The sequence below is a fragment of the Tauraco erythrolophus genome, chromosome Z (genome assembly GCF_009769465.1).
Source record: "Tauraco erythrolophus isolate bTauEry1 chromosome Z, bTauEry1.pri, whole genome shotgun sequence".
Classification (NCBI taxonomy): Eukaryota; Metazoa; Chordata; class Aves; order Musophagiformes; family Musophagidae; genus Tauraco; species Tauraco erythrolophus.
Genome location: NC_141496.1, coordinates 77399058 through 77417433, shown reverse-complemented (window position 1 = coordinate 77417433; position 18376 = coordinate 77399058). Strand labels below are relative to the sequence as shown.

At 38.2% G+C, this 18376-nt stretch overlaps 1 protein-coding gene across 1 annotated transcript in view; it reads left to right on the top strand.

The window, feature by feature from the left end:
- Positions 1–18376, top strand: part of AOPEP (aminopeptidase O (putative)) — a 188370-nt gene that overhangs the window by 69501 nt on the left and 100493 nt on the right. Inside the window, exons 6-9 of the mRNA XM_086629909.1 lie at positions 4877–5066; positions 6871–6977; positions 12102–12204; positions 12323–12430. Of these exons, the coding sequence (XP_086486035.1) occupies positions 4877–5066; positions 6871–6977; positions 12102–12204; positions 12323–12430 (508 nt within the window). The remainder of the gene's footprint in view (positions 1–4876; positions 5067–6870; positions 6978–12101; positions 12205–12322; positions 12431–18376) is intronic.

Here is an 18376-nt window from a genome sequence, read left to right as displayed (position 1 = left end):
TGTTGTGTGTGATAAATACATACTGTCTTTTTATGCAGGTTTTTACTTCAAGACTAGTCATTTGGTGTGATATGGGATTGGAGATAATGAGAAATATCAAGAGTTGTTGCAAACCAACAAAGTTGTTTGTGTAGCAGCTGTTTGAGCTTAGGCTTATGTTATCTTTGTCATTTCACTGCATAATTTCTTCAGTTTTATGCCAAGTAATGGTTTTGCTGATGAACAATAACAGAGAGTTTCTCCGGACAGGGTTTCACCCCTGTTTATACACATCGTGACTAATCTGGTTTGGTACAGGAAAATAAGCAAGACTGAAGTGATTGTCTGCCAGTTCATGGAGCAGCTGCTGCTCAGGTGTTCAGATCATTAATTGAGTATTTGACTGAAATTTGAAGTCTGAATGTTGAATTGCTATACTGAGTTGGCTGATAGCATCCTCCTTCCAACACATAGGGGCTGGTCTTCTTTCCCTGCTGCCTACCCTACTGTATTATTGCATGATTTATGGAGTAAAAAGTTAGTCATCTGCTCTAAAATGACTTTCAGCTATAACTTCCAGTCACTTGCTGGTTTCCCACTATGATGGTAGTAGGAAGAGAAAACTTCATGAAATTTCCATTATTTCTGAAGCAATGTTCAGAGTATTCTAACTACCAGAACCTTGTCTCTACAACTGCATCTGCATGTATATTTGAGTTTCCCGTACACTATAAATGTAGGCGATTGAAAAGACTGTGTCTGTAGTTCTCTCTGGACTGTAACAGACACCAGAATGCTGGAGATTAATATAGAGATAAGTATGTGAATGTTGTATGCTCTTATGTCTGCATTCCAATAGCACAAAGTGTCCTCGAAAATTAAGCTAACAGTCAAAGTCTGATGTAGATACCAGAGACAATATGCTAACACTGTTCTTTGTATCACTGGAATAATGTGGGTTGAAAGCAACTGATGAGAGATGGCACAAACTATATGTAAAGAGCTGTCGTTTAATTATCTAACTTTCTCAAATTCCAGTAATCTTGAAATATATATCTTAATTTTAATGTGTTCCTATGAAAATGTTTTCAGAGATTTCCCCTGCTCCCTTCTACATGTTTAAGAAGGGATTTTCTGAAAGTACAATAACTGTCTAACCCGTTTCCTATCTGACTACCTGTCTAAATAGGAAAAGATAAGCAATATGTGGAGTACTATCAAAACATGAAAAACATTTTTTTAATTATGTAACTTCCACCTGTAATAGTGACTTTAGCACTACTTTTGACTCCAGAAGCATAATTTTCCAGCTGATATGGTCTTGTCTCTGTTATTTCAATAAATACATAAGAGAATGTAGCTGCAAATCTGTGTGTGTGTGTGTGTTAAGAGGGAAATATTTCTACTTCAAAAGGAATAGAACAAGTCTGTTAGAAATGAGCTTCTTGTTCCGAGCTTAAATGTATACTTAAGTTCTTGCACGTACATTTGGCTAGAATTTGTGCTATGTGTCTCATCTGATTATTCGTGAGCGGCCAAAGATAGCACACTGTGGCAACCTGTGTGCAAAGCAGCATCTGCATCTAAGTCATAAGTCTGGAGAAAAAGTTTTGCAAAATTGCTTTCAGAGATTTGGCTGCTCAACTTGTCAGATTACTGTTCAGAGCTCTAGCACCTTTTATTTATGAAAGAGACCATTTACCAAGAACATCTACATGGGTGGATTAGGATGACTGGAACATCAAGACCCTTCAGCCTTAAACACTAAAATTTTTTTTCCCTTTGAGGCTCAGTTTTTCCTTCATATTAATTCATACCATGATTACAGTGTTGAGATTTCCCTTAACTGCAGTTTAACTGAGAGAGGGAACTTCCTCCTTCTTTCAGTCAAATGATATAAAGATCTTAAGTTATGAGGGTGTGATTCTGGTCAGAATAATAGCCTTTTGCTTTAAAAGTGTAACCAAGTGTATACTTGTTGAAAATAAGTCGTTAACTCTTTTTGCTGTAAGAGCCATTGGGAACTTGTCCAGCTTCCTGGGAAGGACTGGTGGGTTTTTTATTTTTTTGTTAACTGGGAGAAGTTTCCCATCTTCCCTACCACATCCAGCTAGCCTGTTCTGGCCTGCTTTAGAAACCTGGGCCAGACTTGAAAAGACATCAGCTAGAGGCATTTATAACCTGTGCATACCTCGTCAGGTCTTGATATAATTGCTGAGATGAATCACCTTTGTCCATTCCTAGTGTACGAATGGATTTATTTTCAATTCTAATGAAAGTAAAGGACATCAAGCCTTACAATTTGTTAATTATAATTATTAATTATCAAGTGGATGCTAGGAGGACCAAATTCCTTTTCTGGTTAAAAAAAAAAAAGGAAGAGTTTTTTTGCTATTGCAATGTAATCATCATGCTGAGTATCTTATTTTTCACATAGACACTTTCTTGAGTTATAGAGTGTTTTAGGAACAACACTGATAGTAACAGTGTGCAATGAGTAACATTGTACATCCTAGATGATGTAAAAAAATGTAGATTTGGTTGGTAGCAGTAAATGGAGCAGAGTTTCTAGAATTCAAACTTCTAGTTTCTAGAATTCAAATTTGAAATAGAGAATCTGTATTTTAAACTAATAAATAGGATCAAACTTCTCCCCAGACTAATAGGTGCTGGACATGTTACAGAAACATGTTCAATCTTTGATAAAATTACTCTTAAGATAAACAGGAACTTTGCACTGCTCTGTAGTAATATCTGTTGCTATATGAGGCTCTGACTTGGATATATATCTGCTTGTTAAGGGCAAACAAAATAAAAGAAATCATTTAGGGTTTTCTCAGCAAAGGAAGTTGCTAGCTCTACCTAGACTCTGAAATGAAATTGTGCTGCAGCACATAATCCTATTTTTGGCCTTGTAGAAAGTTCTATTCTTATTCTTTGGCCAAAATCTAACTCATGCACATTTTTCTCACTGAAGTAATTTGCAGTCCTTCCATAGAGGACGAGTTTGTCCATATGTGGCATTTCTATTATTTAAGTGATTGCAAAAAGCAGGAAATACAATCTTTACTTTTGTTGTGTGTATACCTACAGTAGACTTTAAATGCAAACCATTCTGTGAGCCTCTTTATAAGGCATGAAGTTACTTTTGTTTTGCCTAATCAAATGGCCGAAACACTGCCAGCAGTATGTCTGGAATGTTATTTACTTGGTCCATTTCTGCGTTTTTTCTTTGTAGCGCTGTACACATGCCACAGTTAGGGGTCATTTACTTACAACTGACCAAAGTAGTACCCCCAAAGCTGCAGTTGTTCTTCCCGTCAAGGGCTTTATAATAAAAGTTTCATCATATTCTGCAGCTTCTGTGCCTGCACTTTTCCCCCCTCTCTCCCTCCCTCTCTCCCTTCTCTTAGAATTGCTTTTGGTGAAGATTTGGAGTGCTGCTGTTTTTTTCTTGCTTTGTTCTCTGTGACTTGATTCCTCTATTAGCACTTTAATTCTTGCATTGTTTCTTAGAATGGCAGCTGATTGAAATGTATTAACTTGCTTTACTGGATGACTATTATTGTTTTATAAGGAGATGGTTATTGAGTATGTTTTTCTGTTTAAGTGCGTATCATCTTTTGTGGTCTCAGTTCCAGATATTCAACTGGTTGCAAGAAAACTGTGGGTGTTTTAACATTTCCAACGGAAGGGTAGGGCGGGTGGGGAAGCTCTTTGGAACGCTGATGAATAATATTTGACTCTCGGAATTGTCTTAAGGCCATGCGCTCCCCTCCCATGCTCGGAAAGCTAGACTTGGTTTTAAAGACCTATGGTCCTAAAGGCATTACCATTATGTTTTATTTCCTTTCTACCTGTCTGGAGTTAAGAAAACAGTTGAAATGCAGATTATGGATGCTGAGGGTTAGTGCAGGAATACTCTGCAGGTGGTGGTCTTGGTTTGTGCCCTTTCTACTCCCATCTATGGCATAGTGCCCTGTTAATCCCTTGCATGTTAGTCAGAGGGCTCAATTCTGCTACATTTTTTTTCCTAGATGTACTTAACTTGAAAAATTATTTAACTTTTGAGATGTTAACATCAGTAATGACTTCAAGCATAGCTGAAATTGCCTTACACCAGAACATGAGTTGGGAACTGCAGTAACTTGCAATTCAGTGTAAGTGTTTTTAATAGCAGAGCAATAATTTGTAACAGTTTTTTCCCCCCAATTTCTTCTTATACTACTTGAGAGCAAAGCAGAGTAGGTACAGATTGGGTTGTTCTCTGAAAAGCTGATATTTAGTGAATATCGAGTCTCCTCTCTTCTGTGCTTGTTGTAAAGGATGTTCTTCCTCTGCGTTTGCAGAAATTATCAACTCTTATCATCAGATCATATCTTTTTAGCTTGTTTTAAGTTTTAACAAGCACATGTGCTTTACTATATGTGACTCTTGTTGCTTTTGGATAGTGATTTGTTTTCTTTACAAAATCTTTCTGCTTTATTTATTTCCAGCTTCGATAATTTAACTGATAAATACTTCCTGCCTGTATTCACACCTGCTCACCTTTTATTATCCTGGCTTATATATAAATGCTTCCATTGAAGTAAATCAGTCTTGTAATTTGAAAAATATAAAACTTTGGTTCACGTTACTTCTTACGGGTAGTAGCTCTTTGACGGTTGAATACAAAAACAACTGCTTGGCAGAATTTAAGTTTGATTCTCTGCCAACCAGCAATACAGTATAACTTAATTCCTAAAAACACCTGAGCTATAAACTGTCAGCCATGACCTAGCATGCCTATAGTAATAACAGGCTGACAAGGCTAATAAAGCCCATGCATTATTATGGCCATGCAATGCATGTTATAACAGGTCAATAATGTATTTTGTCACTCATTCCTATCATGCAGCCCACACATCATCTTCCTGTCACAAAGTGTATTACCAGGAGGGACCCATCTCTGTGGAACACGTCTGTGCCATGAAATTGCTCATGCTTGGTTTGGACTGGCCATTGGTGCTCGTGATTGGACTGAAGAGTGGATAAGTGAAGGGTTTGCCACTTTTTTAGAAGACATATTTTGGGCTAGGGCACAACAGGTAAGGTGATGATACATCACTTCTCAACTGAATTATGTGGAAATCAAAACTATATACCCTGCTGTGAATTAGATATAAATTAAACCTGCTGAATTATGAAGATAGGTCTTCTAAAATAATATTGGAACTTGCATGATAACTCAATTTCTAAAAAAGTTTTAAAAAATCCTTCCTCATTCACAATGGACACTAATCTTTATGGAGGTAGAGGTCAGTGCAAATGGGAATGGAAACATCTGTTTGCCAATTATTACCTTCACACAAATGTACTATTCAGTTATTAAAATTCAGCTATCAAAGAGCAGCTCTGTATTCTTTCCACTTGTATTGTGTTCCTGAAACTGGAATAATCAGCAGAGTGTTGCTGAATATTGTAATACCTCAGCTACCTAATGAAAGTGATCTGATCTTGTCCAGTGGACAGCCAGGAAGCATTAGCTCCAAACAAAATGGAAGCTGATGAAATCGGGCACCAGCATTTACACTTTATTCTTGTATACTGCCCAGCAAGAGTTACCCTCACGTCAGAGGCTTAAAAATCATTGTCTGCCTTGAAGTGAAAAGCTCATAAATTGCATGGCAGCTAATGAAGTGTTTTTCTGATCCAATTCTTTTTGTTGTACCTCTGCTACTTCAAGCATTTTATGTGTTAGTGCTTTCTTCCTGTGTTTGTGTCAGGCCCTGATTCTGCCCTTTAAGTCTTCAGAGCTCCATCTGTGGAAGAGCAGGTGGGACTGGGAACTGGCATCGTACACTCTTCTGAGCCTCCATTTTATTAAGTATCAGCCATACTTATAGCACCAAACAAAACGGAATTCCTTGTCACTTGCCATCTTTCTGGAACAAGAAAGAGAGGAAGGCTGTCCAAACACTTTGCTTTTCCCTTCTGGTGCTAAAACTGAATTCTGCCCTTACATAGAGCATCACTCCTCTGCTGTGAGCTGTTCACATTAACTCAATGCTTTTGTGAGTCACTTGAAAGCATTTTCATTGTAGTAGACAACCTTCCATTAGCTGAATGGAAAGGAGTGAGCAACAAAACAGGGTGATTAGTGCCCTTGTTAATTTATAAGGTCAGAAAATGTATTATTGCTTTTTTTTTTTTTTTCCTTTTAGAATCGATGAATAGTTTTGGTGCTATGCAATCATACAATTGTAGGATCATAAGTATATTCTGTGGTGCCTGACAATAATTTCATGTGACTGAAATATTGGTGTAATGTAGGATATTACTAACTGCTTTTGTTTTCTCCCATTTCCCATCTTTTCTTATAATAGAGAAGCCTAAATTAGTTGTTATTTATAAGCTGACAACATGGCATTTATTTCATAAGCATGCGTCTAGTAATATTACGTAAATGGGAGAAAATACAATGGGGAGCCTCATAGGAAAGAGGAGTGAAGTCAGGACATAAAGCAGCTCTTTGCTTTCAAGGCTGGGAAAACTAAAGATGCAATGAAAACTGATATGCCAGGTACCTGTACTGTACATTCAGTTCACTTACTGCCAGTCACTAAAGGGAAAACAGCATGCCCATCTCTCTCCTCAGGCAGAAAAATTTAACCGACTGTTGATTTGATGCGCACAGCGAGGCTTCTGTTTTCCTTAGTGCTGCTGTTAACTCTTATAGCAGCAACTGTTATTTTTTGCTGTGGTGTTTTTTTTTTTATCGTGAGTACTGGTACTGTGTCCTGCATCTTCAGCACATTAAAGGGAAACACCACAAGTTTCTCTTTCTGAAAATTATCACTGTCTGTTAGGAAACAGCAATCAGTGATCTGTGTTTTTTTGTACACTAAGCAGCTGTCACATGATGAAGTAAAAGGGCAGCAGGAATTGAAAGCTTTACTTCGCTGGCGACGACTCAGAGATGAGGTGCAGAACTCTGAAGAAGAGCTGCAAATTTTAAGGTAACAATATAACAGTGTAATCTTTGCTTTTGTACCTGTTCTCTCTCCTGTTTTCTAGCATTTTCTCCCCTCAAAGGATATGTATCCAAATCATCTGATTAAATCCACTGCATTTCCTTATTTCCTTCTGAAAAAAGAAAAGTCAAATTAAATTGACTAGATTATTAATATTCCGTGTAATGCAATTGCTTTTCACTTTGTTATAGAAAGCTTTCAAAAAACATAGGATTTAGTTTGATATAAAATGTCTCTAAGCAGTTGACAAGAGCCTCTATTTCGGGGGGGAAAGGCCATTTCCTGAACAAAGTTCACTGTTTGAAGCTGTAGCAGGTTCACTTTGTGGCTGAAGACAAGCATATACAGGAGTATGGTATCTAAGTGCCAAGCTGAATGAAGCTTTGAAAAACAAAGGAAAAAGCATAATGAACTATATAAATCTACTTTCTTTTTAGAAATTACTAATAATGTTATTTAAATAAGATTTTAGTCTTCAGGTACCAGATGCTGAGATCAAGTCTTCTTCTTACGTAGCTAAAGACATTACATGAAAAAAGATTTCTTGCTTTGCTAATGGTTAATAATCTGGTCTATTCTGATTGGTGTCTTGGGAATTTGCCATAGTCTTTGTCTTGAGCAGTTGCCTACATCTCCACTGGTTGTCTCTCCTCAGTCTTTGACCAAGAAAAACAGTTTACTAATCTTAACTCAAATTAGCCCTACACTGGCCAAATCACAGAAGCGCAGGAATAGATTTCAAGAGATTATGTAGACCATTCTCCTACTCTGAAATACAGGCAGTATACATAGACTATCTTAAGCAGGTTTTTGTTAGTATGTTCTTAAAAACCTCCAGTAAAAAAGTTTCCATGGTACCTAGCAGTTTTAGTGTTAACAGGTTAAAATTGCTTCCTAATGCACAGTTGAAATATTGTTTATTTCAAACAATGTAGATGTCTTCTTTTCTTTCATCAAGTGGAAGTGAAGAACAAATTGATCACTGTCTTCGATATAATCAGCTTTTAAATATTTTTGGAAGAATGTCATTTTGTTAATTTTGAGTTCTTCCCTTCTTTTTGTGCTTTCCCTGTAGGACTTAAAATTTTGTCTTTTATGTTTAGGCACTGTTCACCAATATATAAATTCCTCTCTATGGTCTCATGTCATCTGAAATGTGTCACCAATTTTGCATAACTGTAGTCTTTCATTGATCTGTTGTACTTCTTTTTTATTGATGAATTATGTATACTACATGTAAGCAGAGTCAGGGAAGTTATACATTTGCAAGTGTGCAATTTGATAATAAGTGTAAATACAAAAGCAAGCCTTATCACTAGCTGTCATACAGCTGCTACCAACACAACTACTGATTGACAGACACTGGGGTTTTGTTTGTTTGTTTTAAAATAAATTATTTTTAAGAACATTGGTTCTTGTGATATGAGGCTTATCTGGATGTATGGTTCCATTTTCAACATTATGGAATCACATTTGTTGTCTTTTGTGTTAATTATGTAGTTGTTACTTTTAATAAAATGTGTATGAGTGTAAATTTTTAAAATTATTTTTCTAAGGGCCAGAATATGCTTTGTGGTGTGAAATTCTGGAAGAATTTATTTATCTTGAAATTGAAACTTGACTTCCACAGTTGGTAGGCTTAAGTCTCTGTAATAAACATGCTGCTTACCTTTTGCATAGTGGTATTCTCAGTGCTAGTAAAAAAACTATGACAAATTGTTTATTTTTTTTAAAAAAAATGCTTCTGATGTACAATTCAGGAGAGGATCACGATTCCAGCTTGGAATTCTGGCAATCTCTTCCTCTTTGATGTCTCTAGTTTCCTGTGGTTGCTTTTAAGGACTTGCCACTGGTTTCAGTCAGATCTAAATATTCTGTACCCTTTTTTGTGGCATGGACTTGAATAGGTTCTATCTTTGCATGTTTACTGATTTTTTTTTTCTTTTCGTCTTCCTTTGAAAGTATGTCCATGTGCTTTTCAGAGGTAGTGTGCAAGAGAGAAAATTTCACTCTTGGCATTGCATTGGGTTTTGAGTCTGTACTGAGGCTTAAGCTGGTTCGGGCTTGTGTTTTCATGCAAGGATATTAAAAGTAAATAATAACTGTTTGTTACTTCTTGCCAGTTACACCAGGAAGAAAAAAATGAGCCAACCCACGCTTCCCAAGCATAAGCTTATTGTTCAATTACTTTTTTGTTCCCTGCTGGACAATCATATGATTTTCTGTGATTTCTCCTGGCAGCAGGAAAACCCTGCCCAAAACTTGTCAGCTGATCCTATTAACTTTTGATCCAGCACATGAATACCTGTTCAGACTAGGTGAAAGCCACTCAGCAAACTGATCATCAGAATGGTGTTTCTTCTTATTATGGATATTTGATGTTATATTACAGTAGCACCTCATAAGCTACCTGTGAAAAAAAAAGAAGTCAGATATGAAAGAAGTAGGTGTCTTTTCAGCAGGCAGCAGCTCTGAAAGGCAGCACCAGCAAATCTTAGTATTGAAGAGAGAATTTGTGTCACTGTAGTGCTCGTACAGGATAAGACTTCGGACAGAATCTTGTATATTTTCTCACAGAGTTCGAAGCAAACCTGCAGGGATAAAAGCACCTGTGAGGTATGTCCTGGCACGCATTCTCCTGGCAAGCATCAGCACACTCATCCAGTCTCTCATGTTATGAAAGCAAAGAAGACTAGAGAAGTCCGTTTTGTTCTGTGAAATAAAGCTGACGTTGAGATTGTTTCATGTCCTGGCCCTTATGACTGAACTTGTGATTCTTCATTGAGACAAACTAGTGTTGATAAGCTAATTCTAACTTTGTCTCCAAGTTCCACTTGAGTCAAGTCCATTTCCCTCCTGAAGCAATGCTCTCTGGCAGCTCTGTAGGTGTTTAAAGAGTTTTATTCTATCACACTGATAGGAGAAATGCCTTTCAGATGGTCTCTCTTGGTCTCTGCATAGGTTTTCATGACTACCTAGTGCATCAGCGCATTTAATTACCAAGGACTTTTGGTGAATTTTACTTTGTACCATGTACTTCTCCTCCTGGCAGACAAAAAGCAGCATTTTTGCTGCCAGTGTCTAAAATGTGCCAGGTAGCAGCTTGAATACCTTGAATCAGCTTGCCTTTAGCATTATGCCAAGCTTCATCAACCAAGTTAGATTCCAAGTTGTGTAGGTCAGTGTAACAAACTTTCAGTGTCTGTACCTTCAATATGTTGTAAATATGCTAAGCATTGCTTTAAAATAGTGTGCTGAAGTACTGACAGCAGAGAACTTGCTGAATATTTACACTATTTACACTTTTTTTTTTTCCCCAGACATTATTAGGGGTATATATATATCTTTTGCAAAAGGAAATTCTTCAGAAACATCATCCAAAGTTAGAGAAGGAAGGAAGGAGTATGGTTGCCTAATTTAGAATAATTGTGATTATGGGAGGTATTTCAGTTTTATGTGGATCCTGTTTCAAACTCAATTTTTCAAAGTCTATAGACTAGGCTATTTGTTATGAAAGAAATGAAGCAGTTTTGGCTGTTTATATATGCAGAGAACAATGAAAAGTCGTGTATGGAATGCCAGCAGGCCTTCCTTCCAGGAGACTGATCCAGAATGGAAATAGGTGGACATCTGCTTTTCCACAGTCGGTCTGCAATGTTTACATTGTCTTGAATAACTGGAGTTACCATAGGATAAGAAATCAGTTATTAGTATCCTTCTTTCAATATTGAAGATCTCCGTTGAAAGAAAATATGTATAGCATGGTAAAGGACTGTGTTAGGAATAGTGTAAAATTGAATCTGCGTTTTGTGTTTCTATTTTGTTTCAAACACTTATATTTTATCAAGATTTTATTGTATGAAGTGAATTTTGTGTGTACAGATCCTAAAGGGTGAAAAAACAGCTTAACACTCTGGACAAAACTATAATGAGAGACCATTGCAGAGATATAAAAAAGGGAGAATGTTTTCCTCAAAGCATACACAGATACGAAGAAATGTGAACACAGGGAGTGGCTCACGAGAAGCGTGTGAGTGATGTGGTTTGAAGAATCCTGCACTGCTGTGGCCTGTGTTGCCCCTATTCTGTAGAAGTTGCAGGAAAGATGTTTAGTTTCCAAGATTGGCCATTTCAAAATCCACACTTAGAATTGGAGAGGTTGTTTCAGTCACTAGGTTAGGCTCTTAAGACAGACATCTGTTCTCAGACCACTATTAGCTGGGCTGTTTTCTGAACAGAAGAAAAAAAGTTAGAAGGCTTTTCAGTACTATGCCTGTGAAGGCAGTGCTTACAAATGAAGAAAATATGTTTGCACAGCTTCTCTTCAGTTTCACTCTGTGCTCCAGACTTTATGGCTGTAGATTTCTGGCATACCAGATGCTGTATTACATTTTAAAATCAAGCAGTGAAGAAGTAGGTTTGTTCTAGACATTATCGTCTGTAAACCCCAAACCTGTGTGTGTGTGAAAGGCTTGCTCTTTTAAAACTTCAACTACTTTTCTTCCAAATCCAAACAGCAAAAATGAAAAATAGAACATTATTTCTTCTGCAGTGTATTGCATGCAGATGAAAGAGGTTGTTCTTCTAAGTGTAGTCATGTAAGCTGTTAAACAGTGTTCAGTTATAAAAAGAGAAATCTCTAGTTGAATGTAATGACTTCGATATCCCTTCCCTTACTTTTTCCCATGCTTTATCCCATGCTTTTTCCCTTCCCCTTCCCCTTCCCCCTTCCCTTTTCCCTTTTCCCTTTTCCCTTTCCCTTTTCCCTTCCCTTCTTTTGCTTAAAATATCTCTGTTTGCTTCTCCTTGTTCATAATGTGTCTATGCACTGTAGAATGGCATGCAATGTGATGTCATGCTGGCAGTGAAAAGAATAATCCAACTTAGTGATGATTTTGTTTGTACCCCAGTTGTCTGGTCAGCTATGTACAAAATTGCATTAAAAGTATGAAATTTATTTGTTTGTTTGTCTGTCTAAGCCAAGTTACTTAATTAGGGTAAAGAAAAGTTACTGTCATTCCCAATGCTTTCAACTAGAAGAACATGTAGCGTATGAGGTATTTCTTTACTTACTTATGCAAGACTTCATTAAGTGTGTTACCATTTTAGGCCCAAAAAGGAGAGCACAGGAGAATTGAGTGAGTCTGGAGCATCTGTTGTCAAACATGGTCTTAAAGCAGAAAAAATCTTCATGCAAGTTCACTATTTGAAGGTGAGTGTTGTCAGCTGATTTTTACCGCAGTTGCCTTACTAATATGATAAATAGTTCTTTCTTCTAGACGTCAGCAAATTCATAGCATCCTGTTTGTTTCTGGCATAATTTCTTGCAGGGTTATTTCCTTTTGCGATCTCTGGCAAGAACAATAGGAGAGGCTTCATACCTTTCATCTTTACGAAGATTTGTCCATAAGTTCCATGGGCAGCTTGTCCTTTCTCAGGTACTGTGCTTGGGGTTGTTCCTCACTTTCTGAAAAAACAAATGACCTAAACTTTTGGTTTGACAATCTAAATCACTACTTGTGGTTGTGGTGAAAAGAGAAAGGCAATTGTAACTTGGCAATGTTGGTGAAATTCCTACCTGCTAGAAGGCAGAACATTTTTTTCAGGGTGGTACGTAAATTGGACACCCTGCTAGTATCTGTTAATATAAACAATGGGTGATTTTTTTTTTTTTTTTTAACTTGATGCTTTGAAATTTCAATGTTTATAGGGGCTGATGTTTTCAAGGAGAGGATCATTTACTGTACTGGAATTGTCTACTATAGTCTTTTAACTTATGGGTTTTGGTTGTGATCAGTCAGTCTTTGCCTTGATACCTCTTTGTTTCTTATAGAGAAGAAATACAGAGTAAGAATGTAACTGAAAACTTCTATAAATCGTTAACAGTGCATGCATATTATATTTCTGACTTTATTTCCTTTCTCTCTGCATGCTGCTTCATTCAGTGCTTATAATTTTACAGTCTTTCTTGTGAGGACAATCTCTTTCTCACCAAGCCAGAGAGCGATGTCCCCATCACTCTGTGACATTGCACCCACCTGTATTACAGTCTTGTCACAGCCTCTGCTTAGATTTCCTCATCATGATCCATACTCCCATCCTTTCTAAAACATTCTGTTACTGAATTATTAATCTAAAAGTGATGTTTAATATGTGCTGCTTCTGTCTTTCAGTAGACTTTCTCTGACAGTGATACCATGCAGTGGCAGCCCACTCTTTAAGAGCAGTTCTCATAGAATTGAGTTTCTTCCTGGATTGTTGAGGGCTTGTTTGTAAAAAATAATGTTGAATTCCAATTAGGAGTTGGAATCTGCCCTCCCTAAGTCCAAGTACATATATTAATCACTTGAACTACAGACTTAGCTTGTTCTCTTGCTGGCATAAATGATGTATAATTGTTCCATGCAAAGTAGAACAGCTTCAAAAGGAAAGATTGAGCAAGTCACACCACAGTGTATTGTACCATCTGTTACGTAGAGAACCTGCTTGAGGTTATAAACAGAAGTTTACCTCCCCCTAGGTCTTCCTGAAAGAGTCCTGTAACCACTGTCTGTAGCATTACAAGGGGAACTATTTTGTCCTCCTCCAGTGTTTTGTTTTGAGAAGGGGCTAACATAGTTCTCTGAACCCAAAGTTCTAGGAGATCCTGTCATTGGTGATGAATCCAGCTTGCACCATGGCACTGCAGCTTGTTGCTTCTATAATGCTGTGAAGACAACCATTCATGTAGGTGTCTGTGAACCAAGTCACTGAATTCATCACAGTTAAAAACAGGCCAGGAACAAAAGGCACAACATGACAAATAGTTGTCATCATTAGAAGATCAGTGTGATGAGAGTGAGGGACAGGGGAAGAGAGAAGAGAAGGTGTATGAGTGAACTTCTGAAACCAGTTTCTTTGCTGAAGTCTGACTTTTCTGGAGTTATGATTGAAATTTTTGAGGGAATTCAGTAAGGACCTTTGATTTTGAGTGAATGGGGTCTAACACTTCCGTATTTCTTCCAGTCACAGTGATTCTTTGCTCATGCACTTGCTGTTTTGAATCTCACTCTTATGGGGTAAAATGTATGCCCATGTATCTTACAAATAGCTCACAGACCTGTGGATTCTTTCGTATGTCAGGTCACTCAGAAGTTAGGTGTAGTGGCTCTACTGCAGCAGCTCTGCCCTGTGGAGAATCATTTGGAGTGTTAATGTTTCCACTGCTGCAGCTGTTTACTGTGCCATGTTACTGAGACCCTGAGCAGTTACATTTGGCGTAGTGTGGAAGATGCCAGTCACTATGTAAGCCTTGTCTACATTATGGTGTCCAAAATCATAAATATGATGCTTCACTATTACACAGCTGGAAACTTTTTGAAAACCAAAGAAATCATGAAACTGCTAAAAACATGAAGCAGCCCAGTGTTTTACCTGGTGGTAAAAAAGGTGCTTGCATTTTGGTGAGAAAAAGTTAGCTTGTTGCTCCTGGTTGATGTGAGATGAGTTATGTTTAAATGCTGCAAAATGTCGTAGCACGTTATACTTTTAGTCATGAGAGCTAGATTGTATTGTAATTGAACTACCCATCTACTAGAGACTCCTCCCTTTCTCCAGCAGCCTGCTATGAAATGTGAATTACATTTAAGTATAGCTTACCTAACTCCAGTCTCATAAGATGAAATACTGTATGTTGTTTCTGCACCCAGAAACAACATTTTGGTTATTGGATAAAAAATTGTTCAATGTTTTTAATTATTCAAGCATGAGTAAGTGATGCTTTCATTTCAGGTTTCTTAGGCTACTTTTTATTTGAATATGTGCAGTGTGTCCATAGCCATGTGCTTAATGTAGGTCAAAAAAAAGACACTTTCCTTCATTTGAAGATACTTGATTTGGTGGAGAAAGAGCTATGTGCTATATGACTTTATTGTGTGCTTTTTGTGCTTTTACCTTGTTTAACAGCAGCCAAAGTCCAGCTCCCATTGAAGCTGCTGGGAAGAGAGTTTTAATATCATCCTGTTTGGTCACTATATTAAAAATGAGAAAAGGATAGGGTTATATCCAGTTGTAAAAGCATTTACTTTCTTTCTAAGAAATCTTTAAGGTTGTATTTATGTCGGTGTCTGATACACGTGGATAAGCAATCACAACAGGAATTTTGAATGCAGAATCCATGAAGTCAAGTTAGTACAAAGTTTATGATTCAAGTTTCTTCTTGAACAAACATGCTCTCAGTGTTTAAATGAATCAAAAATTTAAAATAAATAGAGGTACAAATAGTAAGTTTAAATATCATAGTGTTGTACTTTCACCTTGTCCAAAATAATTGTAAAAGTTCCCAGCTTTAGGAATTGTGGGAACGAAGGAAAGTAAAAACAGTGAAAATAATTGCCCTTGTTCTGAATACTGCTCTTGTTTTCAGTGGTGTTTGTAGTATTTTTCCTAGATGGGAGCTGCAGGTGCAAGGAAATGACTTCAGATGTGAAACATTAATCAGTTTGCCTTTTTCCTTCATTTTGATTGCATGCTCGGTATGTTTTTAATAGTAGGTTTTGTTTATTTTAGTTGAGTTAGCAACAGACTGAGTAAAGCAAGTCTGGAATCTTTGAGAAGGCTTTGAAAAAAAAAAAATCTTTAATTTTTCATTCTGTGAGACAATTAACTGAATAACTGCTTTGAAAGAGCTTTTAAAATAATGAATGGAGTGGTACTGACTATAAATAAATAGAAAGGAGTACAAGTTGCTGTCGTGGGTTAGGTTGAACCGCACCCCCCCCCCCCCCAAGCCGGTCACTCCCCCTCCCCCACCCCCAGGAATGAGGGAGAGAATTAAAGGATAAATGGGAAACCCGTGGGTTGAGATAAGAACAATTTAATACAGATGATTTAATACACAGTGTAGGTGCTCACCACCCCCTCGTACACGAAGCCCGTCTTGTCCCGAAGCTGCAATCCCAGACGAACGCGAGGCCCTGAAATAGAGAGGGGGAGAGAGGGAGAGATAGTACTTCGAGAGTGGGAGTACTGGGAGAGAGAGAAAAAAAAAAGAAAGAAAAAACAACAGAGCAACAGCGCAGCAAGCACAAAAGAGCCAAAGCGCAAAAGCCCTTCTTCCCAGCTGACCCTCACTTTTATACTGGGCATGACGCTGCATGATATGGAATACTAATTGGCCAGTTTGGCCCTCAATCTTAAGTTCCACCACAAATCACAAGGGGAATCGTGTCCCCCTTGTCCCAGCTATGCTCCCCCCTTATCCCGCCGTGCTTCTGCACTCCGGCACACTGAAAAGTCCTTGGAGTTTCACGTCCAACCACAAACATCAACTTGCTATCAACATTCTTCTCAGAGTGAGCCTCTGAGTAAAACCAAAACACGGAGCTCTTCTAGCTGTTAAAAACTCTGTCCCAGCTAAAACTAGGACAGTTGCTGATATTCCTAACACAGTTAAAGCTGTTGTTCAGTTTGATACAGAAATAAGAACACCTTGGGAACTGAATTGTTTGCAGACTTTTAATTTCATGTGGTTCTGTCTGCTATAGTAATAACCCAAGGTCTGTGGTGTTCATCCATCTGATAGAATTATAATTTGCTATAGTGAAATAACAGTTACGGAGGCGGCACTTCAAAAAAATCATATTTTATGCTATTCTTAAAAGTTTTAAAGGCAGATGTGTGGCTCCAAGTACACTGTATATGTACCTTTATCAACATGTTCCTGCACACCGATTTACATAGGCACATACCATGTCATTATTTTATAAAACTAGTATCTGCACACACAACTAGCCATTCAACTGTCTATTAGCTTGTAGAACTCTTGTGGCTAGAATTGGAAGTATAAGGATGCAATGTGCACATATTTTGATGTTTCAAGCTCTGGAATCTTTTCTTTAGCTAAAAGTTTAACTAAAAATTTATCTCTGCAGTTTGGCCTCAGCTGTTCCATGCTTACTGACCTGTCAGCTTGAGCAAACAACTGTTGACATCCATGGGGTATGGCATGGACTCTGGCGCTGTCCTGTCACGGCAGCCTCTAGGATAGGGGTCTTTGCTTTCTACACTCTCATGTGCTTGAAAACTGGAAATAGATGGGTCAGTTTTACTCAGATTGAGTTAGTTTCCTATTCCAATTCTTGCATAAATGAAAATATCCCTACTTTTTTTGTTAGCTGTGCACCATTCACTTTCCTTATACGTATGCATTATGAGACAACCTTAATTACTTCATGATCACTGTCCTTTTATTATTCTTTTTTCCAAAGACCTTTGCCTCATTTATGTAGAATAAGTATTGCTGTTGTATGAAGCAGCTGCTTGGTATTTTGTTCTCTGATCATTGTTCATAGGCACTTTTATTTACCATGCAGTATGCTTTTCTTTCTGTTCACTTGTTTAAGTTCTAATAAGCATAAGGCAATAAAAAAGACTACTTCGCTAGGTCAGACATTTTAATCTGAGATTAACTGTGTTTAAAATGCTTATGTATGTGACAATTGATTAATGCATGAAATGGTGGAGTTCAGGATCTCATGTGGCAGGAAGAGAATACCTAGCAGAACTAGAACCCTGGACTTCAGTAGGGCCAACTTTGATCTTTTCAAACAATTGCTAGGAGAAATCCCATGGGACAGAGTACTGGAAGGTAAAGGGGCCCAAGATAGTTGGTTGGCCTTCAAGGACCTCTTCTTCCGAGCTCAAGACTGGTGCATCCCAACAGGTGGGAAGTCAAGAAAGGGCACCAAGAGACCTGCATGGTTAAATGGTGAACTGTTGGGCAAACTCAAGTGGAAAAAGAGAGTGTACAGATCATGGAAGGAGGGGCAGGCCACTTGGGAGGAATATAGGTCTGCTTTCAGAGGACGTAGGGAGGCAACTAGGAAAGCTAAGACCTCCTTGGAATTAAACGTTGCAGGAAAGGTCAAGGACAACAGAAAGGGCTTCTTCAAATCCATTGCAGATAAAACTAACACTAGAGGCAATGTAGGCCCACTGGTGAATGAGGAGGGTGCCCTGGTGACAGAGGATAAGAAGAAGGCAGAGTTACCGAATGCCTTCTTTGCCTCAGTCTATACTGCTGGAGGCTATCCTGATGAGCCCCGGAACCCTGAGGCTCCTGAGGAAGTCAGGATAGAGGAGGAGTCTACCTTGGTTGATGAGGACTTGGTTAGGGACCAGTTAAGCAACCTGGCCATCCATATATCCATGGGTCCTGATGGGATGCATCCGCAGATGCTGAGGGAGCTGGCGGATGTCATTGCCAGGCCACTCGCCATCATCTTTGCTAAATTGTGGGGAACGGGAGAGGTGCCTGAGGACTGCAGGAAAGCAAATGTCCCTCCGGTCTTCAAAAAGGGCAAGAAGGAAGACCCAGGTAACTATAGACTGGTCAGCCTCACCTC